Source organism: Mobula hypostoma, chromosome 15, assembly GCF_963921235.1.
Source record: "Mobula hypostoma chromosome 15, sMobHyp1.1, whole genome shotgun sequence".
Classification (NCBI taxonomy): Eukaryota; Metazoa; Chordata; class Chondrichthyes; order Myliobatiformes; family Myliobatidae; genus Mobula; species Mobula hypostoma.
In genome coordinates this window covers 58,628,883-58,644,222 of record NC_086111.1, presented here as the reverse complement: position 1 = coordinate 58,644,222, position 15,340 = coordinate 58,628,883, and the positions used below count along the sequence as shown (strand labels likewise).

General features: G+C 39.5%; 1 protein-coding gene across 2 annotated transcripts in view; it reads right to left on the bottom strand.

Annotated features, from left to right (window-relative positions):
- The window catches only part of iqsec1b (IQ motif and Sec7 domain ArfGEF 1b), a 518,432-nt gene extending 514,334 nt beyond the window's left edge, over nt 1-4,098 (bottom strand). Inside the window, exon 1 of one of the 2 annotated variants that reach the window (XM_063068138.1) lies at nt 2,417-4,098. In XM_063068138.1, the coding sequence (XP_062924208.1) occupies nt 2,417-2,685 (269 nt within the window). In that variant the 5' untranslated portion in view covers nt 2,686-4,098. The remainder of the gene's footprint in view (nt 1-2,416) is intronic. The other variant, XM_063068134.1, reaches the window with a different exon arrangement.
- Nucleotides 4,099-15,340: the final 11,242 nt, after the last annotated feature.

Genomic DNA, 15,340 nt, shown 5'->3' with positions numbered 1-15,340 from the left:
GATCTACAGCATTACAGTTATTGGCATAACCCAAATCAGAAATTTAGGAAAGAGATTGGAAATACTCCACGGACCAAGCAGCATTTGTGGAGAGAGAAACCACTTCACGTGGATGTCCTTTCGTCTAACTTAAAGTGCATTTCTTTCCTTCAAAATGTTAATTGGGGAATAACCCACCACTATAGCTTGCTTTGGTTATCCAAATACGCACTGGTGAAACTTGCAAAGCAAAGCAGTTAAAGTAGGTCTGTCAACGCCGGCTTCCAGTTCAAAGACGGTTGGAAATATGGCGCCCCCTTTCCGCGGGCTCGGTGTCACTGCGCATGCGCGCCGCTGCCCGGCTCCTGCGGGACGTCGGTCAGGAGCTCCCGGCCAGCTGAACTGGGACCCAGCAAGATCGGATCAAGGTGACATGTATCAGTGACATGAAACAGCAGTGCAAACATCGTTAACCTCGCCTGCGATTAAACAGCCAACCCAATTTTTTTCAAAATATATAATCACTGAAAAGTTGCGTTGCAAAACCACAGCAAGTATCGTGCAATCAGCCTTCACCGTTCTGAGTCATTCAGCATTCCCTGGTCAGGGAATAAAACCAACCTTAAACACCGAACTCTAGTATTTTCATTTACATTGAACGCCCCATTAGGATCTATTGTGAAATTCTAATCAAAACTACTTTTGAGTATGTACTCGCTCGATGCTCTTTCATATTGGAATTTAACAAAGCTCGCTTCAACCATACGCATTACAGCTGAATGGCATTTACCCGCTGTCAAGTATCGATCTCGTTCACTGTACGAATGAATTAATGTTTCTCTTTACATTTACGGGTGTACAGGTACACATGTCGGCACTTTTCATTTCAGTTCTCGAGAATCAGTAGACAGATAACGGTGCCGCAGTAACAATTGTCCAAGTGAACCCGACGATCTTTCTAATATCAAAACGTTTTAAAAGTAAGAGGGTCTCTTAAAAAAAAACTGCACGTTGCAATGCACGATCTATCAAACAAGAATAATACTTCCTGTCTGAGTTATTTTGACACTAAAAATGACAGTCGAGATTTGTTGGAACTAGCAGTGGCTGAATCTAAGTTCCCCCGTTCTCGATCTTGAGCACAGATACGCCTAGTTATTTCATTCATCCAAGCACAGGAATACATCAATGAAGAATGAGTTAAATTGTTGAAATACATAAATCCGAGAAGTGTAAGTAAATATATTAAGGATATCCTTAACACGGGAAGGCTTTAAAAGTATCGGAAAGTCAAGGCCACTATTCCATGAGTTTAGATACTAAAAATATCACGGATTACAGATTAACTAAATCGACTTATCAAAACACTGTCCTAAATATCAAGATGCCACAGATGGTAACGAATGTTATACCAGTTTCACCGATGTAGTCTTTTACTTCCCTTCTGAAAAACATGCAGCAAACTGGAATAAAGTCCTCTTCGCACTTAAAAGATCGTTCATTAATTTGAAATCATACCCATTAACTGGAGACGGAATTTTTTTGACAGAAACTGTACCCACTGGAGTTATTTCGACTCATATTTAAATTACAAATGTCCACCGTATTTGTGTATAAACACAGAATACAAAACAATGATATTTGCGTTTCTGAATACTTAAGTTATCTTCTATTTAGTCCCATATTACGTCGACCACTTGGACAGCTAAGACCAGCAGATGATTCTAAATCCTTTTAAGAACTAGAATAACGATTCCTACTTAATTTTAATACGAAATTGAATTACATTTTGAGATTAATTTAAACGATGCTACTAACACAAACTGCCCACTATCCAAAATAATTACTCTTCAAAAGTATATGAGATTATATTTTTCAAAGAGTTTCTTCTTTAAAACTCTCTAGATCTATATACATAACCGGCTACCAAATAAATAACAGCTGGAGCCCTGTAATAAAATGCAGACGCTTACTTTCTGCAGTCGTTTCCAAAAAATGACAAAACTCAAGAGCAATAGGCAGAGTCATATGATCACTGTGTGTAAAGAAAATTATAATTCATTAAAATTGCCCCACTATAAAGATCCCCAAGAGGAAAAGCTTAGGTTTTGACTGAGACGATTTTCCAAAGAGCATCTAAATCCGCACCCATATAACTTAGATCAGTACATTTTACTCAGTCCGCTTTCACTTTATATCCGCTTTGGCATTAAAACACCAAGTTGCCTCATGTCAAGTATTCTAATGAATATTAAAGAAAGCCCAGACCTTACAATGTCGATAATAACCCTTGCTACACTTATAGAGTATCTGCACTTCAAATTTAAACTTATAACATTAAGGCAAAATTCAATCACCGCCTAGAATAACGGGCAACACTTCGCAAACGGAATTACATAGGATATATAAACCAGCAGTGAGTATCATCAGATCTTACTTTAGATCTTCTTGTTTTAGGTCCTCTTTAATTGAAGCTAGAGGCGTATAATTGGCGCTCTGCAAACGGCAAGTGGCCAGATGCCGCTGGTGTTCCTCTTTGAGAGAAGCATTTTCCTTCCAGAGCTCGGCCACTTGCTGCTCCAGCTCCTCGATGCGCATCTTCTGGTTCTCCAGCAACTCTTGCTGAGTCTCGATTATTTTATTTAGCTCTTTTAGATATTCCACAGCTCGATTCGGATTCTCCGCTGCGCCTTCCATGGCGAACATATAGGTTGTGCATAAGTTCGTTTGCCCGCGGGAAAACGAATCACAGCTTTTCCTTAACACTGAGGTAAACACAAAACGCCTTTTCCTAGCTGCTTTCCGCCATTGTTTGTATTGCACTGAGTGAATGAGTGAACGTGTGGCTGGAGGTTTGGCCACCGCCGCATGCCGTCCAGCTGAGCTCAATGTTCATCACACGTACGGGCTCGACGTGATTTCACCAGCTAGCTGTACTTAATTGAGGGAACTCGACTTAAAGAGGCAATTTCCACTATAATTTCTGATCCCGCGCCGTGTGCTTTGCACGTCTCTCTAGGCAAACATGAGAAATTAGCGCACAGAAAACGTTTAAAGGACGGAATAAAGCTGTAACTTCGAATTGTGACTCTGTGGGTCCCACCGAATCATCAGGGTGAAGAATGTAAATGTTTCGTCAGAACAATTACTCTGAGATGGTGAAAGAAAATACGGCGACAGGATTTCAGCAAGAGCTTTTAAACTACTGTCATTGCAAACTTTGAAATGCAGACCATTTAATTGTTCAACAATTTTAAGGGAAAGCGACACGACACTTACATTCTGGGCACAGAAAGATCCCATAAACAACACTATGATGTGATCACATTTTTGGCTGGTGGGATTAATATTGGGCAGTGGACCAAACAATCTAGTCAAACAAAATGGGGATCTTGTGCATCCAACGGAGAGCAAAGCGGCTTCAGTTTATCGTGTATTTTCAAAGTATTCGGAAGGCTTCGCGTGTAGTGCAAAGATCCCACAATAGCTGGTAGAAGTTGGAGCCAAGGCCCTGCTGCTCTCTACTGAGACTGGCTCTCTTATTCAGAGTTGAGAGTGGGACCTCTCTGAAAAAGGATTACACCAACCAACAGATTACTGGTGGTTGCAGATATTAGACATTACTGAATTTTTAGGGAACAGTGTAATTGGTCCTAAGAGACTAGTGAAATAATATTGAAACTTGTGGCCACAGGGGTTCTAAGGTTAATGATGGCCTTGAATTTATGATACTTTCAGCATGCAGGTAAAGAAGAACTGAACAATAAATTGTCAGTAAATGGGGCAAAGTCACTATTAATGGCCTCAAATTAGAAAGGAAAGGAGCTAGAAATGCTGCTTTGAAGTTACTACTCTCTATCCCCAAGAGCATATATATCTCATATAAAGTGCTGTACCTCCATAGTGTTCCTGCAAAGGATTCTAGCCAGGATTTTGTACTGGAGTAGGGGTTAAAACTTCAATTCTTGTGAGTATGTCACCATTACCTTGATGAAAACCTTTATGTCAGGATATGGTTAGGCTTAGAGTCCTCAGTAGGAACTTGCACAAAGTACAGACAGTGCTTTACCGTAGGGACTGTTATGGCTGAGACTAAAATATTAATTAAAGTGGAATTGGAGAAGTATTGAAACAGGCATATTTTAAAGGATCGTGGGGAGAACAGCATAATGCTACTGGACATTACTGTTTGGTTGAAAAGCCAATGCTGTCTCTGGAAGCAAATTACCTCTTTGCTGTAATTCAGTGATCAAGTGTTAATTTTTCCACATCACCTACAAATGAAACCTTGACAAGTATTATGTAATGTTTTAGTAAATAGTTTTCATCAAACTTGCACATTAAATGTTTTTTTTCTTTTCTCATAATTAATTACAAGGAATATGAAGATATTTCCAGATTTGACCTGGCTTTTGTGATTCAATAGCACTCGTGAACCAGAAATGTTGCATGAAAAAGTAATTAAATTGTACATATTTTGAGATCTTGGAATAGCATATATTGTACCTGAACTGGAACTGATTGATTTATTAAAATGTTGTCACTTATTGAATATTGTTCCTAGACCATCTTAGACTACACATGTAGATGGAGGTTAAAATATAACGTATAACAGTGCTCATCAAACATCCAGACTCCCTATTCTCTTTCACGCACTCTTAAAAACAAATAAAATATTTACAACAAAATCTAGACTTTATTCACTGAACTTCACTACCATCTGTTTGCTTTGCTTAGCTCACAATAGTTCAAAATCAAAATATTGTGAATGCTGGAGATCTAAAATAAAAACAGATAGAGTTAGAAGTACTCATCGTTCTTTTTCCAGAGCCAACTTTGTTTTTCTGAGTGAAAGCTATTGACGGGAAATGTTAGCTTTGATTTCCCCTACAGCTGTTGTCACATCAGTTGAGTAACCCCAGTACTCTCTATTTTTATCTCTTATGCTGTGTATATATACTCAAGGTATATGCCTGCTAAATACGTAGTGTAACCTGAAAATCTGGAACCGAAACAGATTTCAGAAGATTGATTCGCTAAGAGGAAACTGCCTCACATTACATGAATTTCAAATGTGATGAATCAATGTTTAAAAAGTGTTATGATAATCCATTTGGCCATTCCAGCACTCTCTATATTTACTACTTGGTGTTACCTTAAATATTTAGAAAGAACAAATCCTCAAGTGATACTTAATAGTTTCAAAAACTAGAAAGCTGCTCTTGGGTGTAAATGTGCATTTTCTCTCCTTGAGAGAAAAATTACATTTGGAATAAAAATATTAACAAACCTCAAACTTAATTTGTAATCATCAAAATGGTATTTGACCTGGCGTGTGAAAGCCCCACTCAAGGTGTAGATAATAAAAGAACACTCCAAAGGTTGGAGCTAGGTCTTGCATGAAGACTGCCAGCACAAGTGGTGTGTGTAAGTTCAACGTCAAAGTTTAAGAGAAGTTTGGATAGGTATATGGAGGTAGGGGAAAACAAACTCTGAACTTTATTCGATCTTGTAATCATCAAAATAACATTTGACCTGGCACGTGAAAGCCCCACTAAAGGTGTAGATTATAAGATAAGAACACTCCAAAGGTTGGAGCTATGCCTTGTACAAGGGCTCTCAGTATAAATGGTGCATGCGAGCTCGATCTCAACACTTAAGAGAAGTCTGGATAAGTACATGGATGGTAGGGGTATGGTCCTGGTGCAGAGTGATGGGAGTAGGCACTTTAAATGGGTTGGACAAGAGAAGATAGGCTGACAGGCAGAGTGTTCCAGATTTCAACTACTCACTGGGTGGGGGGAAAAAATTCTACCTCAAAACTCACCTAAATCTTCCACCACTTGCTTCAAACCTCAGCACTTTTTCTCCTTTGCTGTGAGGGAAGGTTTCTCAGTATTTATTCGTTTGTACCTCAGTCAGTCGCCTCTTAAACACCACTTAAAGGAAAATACACCCAGCATTTCCAGCCTCTCCTTATTGATAAAGTTCTCCATTCCATCCCAGTGCAATCATAGCCTTTCTAGAGTATGGTGGCCAGACCGCACACAATAGTATATGGCCTAACAAATGTTCTATATAACTGTACTTTCACTTTCTTATTCTAATATTTTATGCCTTGGCCATTGAAGGCCTTAACCACTTTATTGCATCCATGTTACTCCTTCAGGGATCCTTGGACATGTGCATTAAAGTCCCTCTTCTTCAGTACTTCCTATATTCGTGCCACTCGTTGTGTTTCCCCTTGCCTTATTTTATCCTCCTAAAATGCATAGCCTCACATTGGTCAGGATTAAATTTCATCTGACTTTTTTTCTGCCGATCTGTCAGTACCTCCAGTTGAACTTAGTCTTCTTGTGTGCTTCCCCCTAGCCGTCAGTCCATGGTTTTGTGTTGCCATGTGCTCCTGCTCTACTCCTGAGTCCTCCACCTCTCACCTGTGTCTCATTGTGCTCCACCTCTCACCTGTGTCTCATTGTGCTCCACCTATCACCTGTGTCTCATTGTGCTCCACCTCTCACCTGTGTCTCATTGCGCTCCACCTCTCACCTGCCTCTGTTTATTGCTCAGTGTAGTTCAGTTCTGTGTTTTCACCTGTTGCCAGATTGTGCCAATGAATTTTCCTGAGCTTTTCCAGCATTTGTATCTGAACTCTGTCTGACTATCGACTCTGCCTGTTTCCCGATTCTGGTTTTTGGATTTCTCTGGATGTTTTGATCTCTGCCTGAACTTTGAGACTGGCTTTGTATGCACCTCGGGATTTGTTACTCGATTAATATCACTGTGTGCACAGTATGGGTCTGCAATTGGATCCATGCCCCAGCGCCCTGACACAATCATACCTAACAATCAGCATTGTTCTGTAGCTGAGAACAACTATCCTCACAATGGAAAACATCCCCAATTTTCATGTGATCGATAAACTTGACAGTATTGATATTCCTTCATCATTAGGATAAATCCTGGAACAGTTGCCCCCACAATACCGGTGAGTATCTTCAGAAAAATGACAGCTGTAGCTGAAAATGGTGCCTTATCACCATCTGCCGGGAAATCAAGAACCTGCTGAGTAGTTCCAGAATTTTCAGTTTTTATTTTAGATTTCCAGCATCGTAGTTTTGCTTAAATATTCTCTACAGGGTTAATAATGAGTATTGATCTTTCAGACCTTGCCCAGATCCAAAAAAAATTAATATTTTGGGCAGTTGAATTTTTATTCCGAAGTTGAATGTTCGAAGTAAATTTATAATCAGAGTCTGTAAATATACTCCCTGGAGATTCATTTCCTTACAGGCATTCACAGTAAAACAAAGAAAGGCTGACAAACAAGCAATGTTAGCTGGTTGTCGACAACCAAAAGAAGACAAACTCTGCAAATAAAAAAAATAATGAATACATAAATAAATAATATCGAGAACATGAGTTGTAGTGTCCTTGAAAGTTAACCAGTGCATCTTTTTGTTTGATTCAGAGCATCAGTGGAGTACTATTCAATCTCTTGATCTTGGAAAATATGTATACTGCTGTTGTTTTGGGGCAGAGAGTTTCAGAGAACTGCTATGAACAACTATATGCATAAAAGAGTACATTTATTCAGACTGACTACATCAATTGAGATTATGATATACATCTTTTGCAGATGAGCAGCTTCCATTGCATTCTTTACCCTTTGTTTCTTTCAACTTCTTGATATAGGGCTTCTCAAAGATGGCAGGAGTGCGTAACTGTCCGTCTGAGCTGATATGCCTAAGAGTAGTGATTAACTTGCTGAACGAGAGCAGCCAGAGCTCTAGCAATAATCTAGAGACATGAGTCCAAATTCCACCATGGCAAATGAGCAAATTAATTCTGTAATTAGGTAAATCCGGAGTTTAAAAAAGACTATTTTCAGTTTATTGTCATATGTACAAGTATGTTTTTCGCAGTTGCAATGAAAAACTTACTTGCAGTGGCATTACAGGCATATAGTATGAAAAGGAAAACATAAATTATACGAGTATAGTACAAGAAAAGAATGCAATTGGAACCAAAAAAAAAATCAAGGCTCTTTGGAGTGTAAAGTAGTCATGGTGTTGCTATTACAAAGATAATGATTAGGATTTTGCTGGTTGCCTCAAGAACTGAAGGGTTAAAGGGAAGTGGCTGCTCTTACCTGGTAGTGTGGGACTTCAGGCTTCTGTATCTCCTGCCTGATGGTAACTGTGTGAAGATGGTGTGGCCCAGATGACAGTTGCTGCTTTTTTGAGGCAGTACTTCATATAGATACTTTTGATGGTGGGGGCAGGTGGGGGGAGCTTCTGTGAAGTATTGGGCAGAGTCCACTATATTTGCAGCTTCTTCTGTTCCTGCGCATTCGATTGCCATTGCAGATCATGATGCAACCAGTCAGGATACTTTCAACAATATATCTTTAGTAATTTGTGAAAATGAATGAATGAACAAATAAATAGAAAATAAATCTTTCTCTGATGATATACTTAGTTTGCAGCGCTGACAGGGAAGTTGAAGTCTTTTGCCCACTGAAGCTCAGCAGTAGATAGAAAACTGCTTGCTACACACATTCTTTGAATACATTTTACCACTATTGTTGAACGGGTGATAGAGACTGTTTTCAGTTTTGATTGCTTTCTTCTCGGATAGAATCACCATTCTGTGGTTCTGTAAATATCACTTGGCCACCACCACTTTGGGCTAAGTAAGGAAGCAAATAATTAGAGGATTTTAAAAGAAACTCATCTTTTGCACTTTGTCCTTTTTCACAACAGTGAGCACGAGGAGTCCATTGGAAGTGGGAAAAGAAACGTCAGTAATAGTCCGTTTTGGCCTCTCCTACACTGGCAACTTTGGTCTCTTTCCAGACTGTCCTGGCAGAGCTATGGTTTGAAAATCTACAGGTTTGAGCAAGGTTGCTGACTATGGTCATATCAAAGAAATTTCCACATGAGTATCCACAGCTTTTCATCAGCTATGGTAAAGTGACCAGCTGAGGACTTCATAATGATCATAAATGAAAGAAAACTTGCTTTCTGAAAACTACCCCTAGATGACCATTCATGTATCTAAATTTAATTTTGTTCATTATTCATCTTTTCTTATAACATAGAAAGAGGCCATTCATTCTATCAAGTCTATGCTAGCCCCTGGAGCACTCCCATTAGTCCAATTCCTCCATTCTCTTTCACTCGCCCACAGTTCCACCATCATTCACCTGCCACTCATTTACAGCAGGGAGAATTTACAGTGGCAAAACTTACAAAAAGATTATGGGGCCATTTAAATAAATATACTGCGGCACAGTGTTTGTACCTACTGTTTGTGAATATGTTCTTTCTAAAGCGATATGAATTATTGTTAAGTAACTGGACTGCACAGAGTTTTGGATCACTGATACAGAGATGAGATTGAATCCTATCATTGCAGTTGGGAATTTTAAATTGACATGATTACATATATTGCGAATTTAAAAGGAAACTGGTGTTAGCAACAGTATCCAAGGAATTGCTAGATTGTTATTAAAAACCCATCTGGTTTGCTAATGTGCTTCAGGGGAGAAAAATTGCCATTCCTACCCTTTCTGGCATACCTAGAACTTCAGACCCACCAATGTGGTTAACTCCTAACTGCCTCCTCAGTTCAGTCGCAATTAAGGAAGGAGACAAACACTTACATACTATGAACATATATTTATGAGAAAAACACCATGGGCAACATACTAAGAGCACTTGGACCAAAACGGCAAATGCTGAAAAAAAAACAAAAAAAAACTAAAGCACCATCCCAAAGAGAGAAACACTCTAAAGATTAGGGTCCTTTATCAAAACAGGAAAAGAGAGAAAACAAGTAAGTTTTAATCTGCAGAGCTAGAAAGGGTAATAATTTAGAACATGTTTTTCCCCTCCTTTTTCCAGTCGTGGTGAAGAGCCTTCATCTGAAATGTTGACTCTATTCTTCACTCCATCACCTGCTGATTGCTTCCAACATTGCCGATCTTTATACTAAAATACTGGTTGTTCGTTAAAGGTTCATAAATGTCATTGGAGCCCTCTTTTATTGTCCTTTGTTTCTATATCACCCTGCCTTACATGTCCAAAAATGCTTCTCCTGTAGAAAAAGAGAACAAAGTCCTCCCCAGTGCTGCCTTTTAATCAATCACAAAGTATTAAATTCTGACACAGTTCCTCTTTGACCGACTCCCAACCTGGAAAATAGTAAGAATAATCAGACCATGTTGACAGTCGTGCACAATGGATTAAACTTTACAGGTACAGTATTCTGTAATCTGTCTCTCACAATTGTGGTTGGGAATTTCTGTATGTATGATTATGAAGACACGCAGTCCTCTTTTATTGTCATTTGGTAATGAATGCATTAGGAAACGATACAATGTGTAGAAGCAAGCTGATAACTCTCTATCGATGCTGGTTCACTGTGAGAGATAAAGCATGAGATAACAATGCAACTCAAGTCTACAGTTCTAAAATAGGCTGTCCTTTCCTCATAATTCTAAAACAACAACAAAGATAAGTACCCCACAGGACTGATTTAGGAGGCAGCAGAAAACTTACAACAAAGATGCATATATTAGGATTCAATACCATTTACTACAGCTCAGCATTCAATACCACCATCCTCTCAAAACTAATCAATAAGTTCCAAGACCTTGGCCTCAATTCCCCCTTTTGCAATTGGATCCTCGATTTCCTCCCTTGCAGACCCTAGGCAGTTCAGACTGGCAACAACATCTCCTCCATGATCTCAGTCAGCACATGTGCATCACAAGGCTATGTACTAAGCTCCCTGCTCTGCTCGATTTACCCCTATGACTGTGTGTCTAAGCACAGCTCCAATGCCATTTTCAAGTTTGCTGATGACACCACTGTCAAAGACCAAGATAAAAGTGGTGACGAATCAGCATATATGAGGAAGATTTAAAATTTAGCTGAGTGGTGCCATAGTAACAAATTCTCACTCAATGTCAGCAAGACCAGGGAGCTGAATATTGACTTCAGGAGAAGAAAACCAGAGATCTATGAGCCTGTCTTCATCAGAGGATCAGAAGTGGAGAGGATCATCAACTTTAAATTTCTCAGTGTTACTATTTCAGAGGCCTGTCCTAGGCTCAGCACGTAAGTGCAATTATGAAGAAAGCATGGCAGCACCTCTACTTCCTTAGTAGTTTGTGAAGATTCAGCATAACATCTAAAACTTTGACAAACTTCTATAGATGTGTAGTGGAGAGTAGATTGACTGGCTGTCTCATAGCTTGGTATTGAAACATCAAGGCCCTTGAATGGAAAACCCTACCAAAAAATAATAGATACAGCCCAGTCCATCATGGGTAAAGCCTTCCCCACTATTGGGCATATCTACACGAAAAGCTGTTGCAGGAAGTCAGCATCCATCATCAGGGACAACCATCACCCGGGACATGCTCTCTTGCTGCTGCCATTAGAAGCTTCGGGACACGCACTACCAGCTTCAGGAACAGCTACTACCAACAGGTTCTTGAACAAAAAGGGATAACGTCATTCAACTTCACTTGCCCCATCACTGAAATGTTCCCATAACCTATGGAATCACTTTCAAGGACACTTCATCTCATGTTCTCAGTATTTATTGCTTATTTATTTATTATCATTATTTCTTTATTCATGTATTTGCACAGTTTGTTGTCTTTCACACACTGATTGAACACCCAAGTTGGTGTGGTCTTTCATTGATTCTGTTATGGTTATTATTCTAAGGATTTATTGAGTACATCCACAAGAAAATGAATCTCTGGGCTGTATATGGTGACATATATGAATTTTGATAATAAACTTACTTTGAACTTGGGATATTTGAACCTATTCTAAACTCGACAATAATGTTCTTGCAGCCTAGTTGCTTCTCACAGAGTCAACTGTTGAATTCTGTCACCAGTTTACAATCTGACAATAGACAATAGCTGCAGGAGTAGGCCATTTGGCCCTTCGAGCCAGCACCGCCATTCACTGCGATCATGGCTGATCATCCACTATCAGTATCCAGTTCCTGCCTTATCCCCATAACCTTTGATTCCGCTATCTTTAATAGCTCTATCCACCTCTTTCTTGAAAGCATCCAGAGACTTGGCCTCCACAGCCTTCTGGGGCAGAGCATTCCATACATCCACCACTCTCTGGGTGAAAAAGTTTTTCCTCAACTCTGTTCTAAATGGCCTACCCCTTATCCTTAAACTGTGGCCTCTGGTTCTGGACTCACCCATCAGCGGGAACGTGCGTCCTGCCTCCAGCGTGTCCAGTCCCTTAATAATCTTATATGTTTCAATAAGATCCCCTCTCAGCCTTCTAAATTCCAGAGTATACAAGCCCAGTCGCTCCAATCTTTCGACATATGACAGTCCCGCCATCCCAGGAATTAACCTTGTGAACCTATGCTGCACTCCCTCAATAGCAAGAATGTCCTTCCTCAAATTTGGAGACCAAAACTGCACACAGTACTCCAGGTGTGGTCTCACCAAGGCCCTGTACAGCTGCGGAAGGACATCTTTGCTCTTATACTCAATTCCCCTTTTTATAAAGGCCAGCATGCCATTAGCTTCCTTCACTGCCTGCTGTACTTGCATGCTTGCTTTCAGTGACTGATGTACAAGAACACCCAGATCTCGTTGTACTTCCCCTTTTCCTAACTTGACTCCATCTGTGTGGTGGTTCAGTCTGTTTCATACTCCAGCACACTTATCTCAGGACCCCAGTGATCTTGGTTGATTGCTTCAATGCCAGGTGTTTCCAGCAAGTAATCACCAGCGAAGATAACGCATGCCAGGCGGGTATCACAAGGTTCTGTGACAAGCAACATTAAGTGGTTGCTGCCTGCCTTCCATTCACAGCTCTGTTGAAAACAAAATTAGACCACATTGGTGTAACACATATGACACTGAAAATTATATTGTAATTTTCTTTTCACTTTGCAATGTTGTTTTGGAAATCGTTATGGAATATATATCATGTGAAAAAAAACTATTTAACCGAGATATGAATTATATCTGATGTATGAATATTATGCTGACTTTAAAAGAGGCAAAGATGTAATGATGACGCTGGAATTATCCACTAGGGAGAAAGTTAGGGCGTTTCATCTTTTTGTGTTCTGGGGAAAAAAAAGCTTTTCTAAAAAATTCCATGTTGCGTTGCTATCTCCGCCCTGATAAATTGTGGAGTAAAGGAAATGTTTTTTTCAAGCTCTGGCACCTCGACAAATATTTATGGCTGGAATGTAAAACAGAATCACCCCTCGACTACATTGCGATACAGTGTCATTCAAAGGACAGTTCGCGACGGATACTAGGAACAACAAAATACATTTTACTTAGTTCCAACTTCTACAGATACTGCCATTGCTCTGTGCAAAACTTCCAGAGCGATTGTATTCATAATACAACTCACCGCGATTGAACCACAGCTTCCATAGTGGTGAGCTGTATTAAAAACAGCGACTCTATTACGATTAGTAAGTCTACGCCGTCATTCTTGAAAATAGTCATTCTTTCAGCATAATCAATTTATATGTATTTTTTAAAAATATATAAGTTAAGAAGTCAGTTCTGTTTGGCGGAAGTGTAGAAAATTGATGAGACCAACCAAGTTGTTGAAATTAATCGTGTAGTTTAATTTCTTTTGAAGTATGATGTGATTTTCTTGTACTAATCGCCTAATTAAAGGAAGAGCTTATTCTGAGGTGCGAGAGCGTGCGTAGACAGATCACATTCTGTTGGGATATCACATATCCTTCCTCGCAACGTCCGATGCATTGGAATGACACACTTCACATGCCCCTTCTGCTGGTCTATCGCTCCCTGCTGTGGATTTTTCCTCAGTACTCAAGGAGGTTTCCTTGTAAAGCGGATGTAATTTTCATCGGCTATAATTGCCAAAACAATACACGGAAGCAAGAAGTGTTGTGAGCTCAAACGGAAACACAGACAGATACCAGATTTCGATGTGCACTCAAAACAAACGCATATTACTTAGTATCCCGCGCAAAGTATCCAATAAGCTTGCCATTTGTCTTGTGTTCTCCCTAGCTACAAATTTTAGTTAATTAATAATTACACGTGTCAGGGTTTCTTAGCACACCAGTATGAAACGAATACTTAAAAAGTAAATAATTTTTCGAACAAGTTAATTAAGCGGGGGTCTGCTCGCAGAGCCAACACTTGATAAAAATGGCAAATAATTTTAGCGCTGCTGTAAACCATTTTTAACAGTCGCCCTTTGGACCTATCCGTCATGGAATGCCCCCGTTTCTGTTATTTTGCAGTATATTTATTCAAGTCGCATCTGGATCTAGAAACAAACAAGAGAAGATCTGCTGATGTTCGAAATCAAAGCAACACACAAAAAATGCAGGAGGAACTCAGCAGCCCAGGGAGCTTCTATGGAAAAAAAACGTACTTTTCCTCCAGCATTTTGTGTGTGTTGCTTTGGATCTAGAAAATAAAATTTGATTCATAGATTACTATTTCATAAACATTTCAAAAGAAGTAATGGTAAATGAATGATTAATTAGGTTCGCTTTAAAATTTTAGCATAAAAGCAGGCAGCTATGAATGCACACTGCACTACCTATGATTCTTCCAAATAGTTGTAATTGTGGGTTGTGGGAAATTATTTTAAATCCCGTGGATTACTTTAAATTACTGCCTGTTCGGACTCAGCAATAGCTCTTAAAAGTAGCGCAACTTCATTGTGTCATGTGCAATAGGACATTTTGACGCCACAGTGAGGAGCAGAAATAATTAGCATTTTCAAAATATCAGTATTGGGAAATTAAAGATAAATCCCCAGGACATGATGACCTTCTTCCCAAACTTTCAAGGAATGTAAAAACATTTGGGTATGCCAGCATAGTGGTTGGCTTCTAAAGGTTCGAACTAATGATCTGGAAGTGTGCGTGCAATTCCACTTGGCAGCTGAAGAAATAAATTCAGTTCATTAAATATTTATGGAATAAATATGTAGACCATGAAACTACTGGACTGTCACTAAGAAAAGAACTTTGTCCTTTAAAAAAATGTAATCTAAAGCCCTTCCCATCTCTGAGCAAGTGTGTTGCCCAAAACACACCAGATACCTTCTGAAATGGCACCGGAAGGCAATGGACTATGGAAGAGGACAAATAAGGACAGACACATGATGTTTCATTTATCAGTAATGATGTTATGATGTTATGATCTGTGACTTAACTCTATAACGTTTGTCTTCTCTCCATATCACCGAGTACATTTAGAATCATAGAAAACTACAGCACAAAAACAGTCCCTTGGCCCATCTAGCCTGGGCTGACCATTTAAACTACTTAGTCCCGTTGACCCGCACCT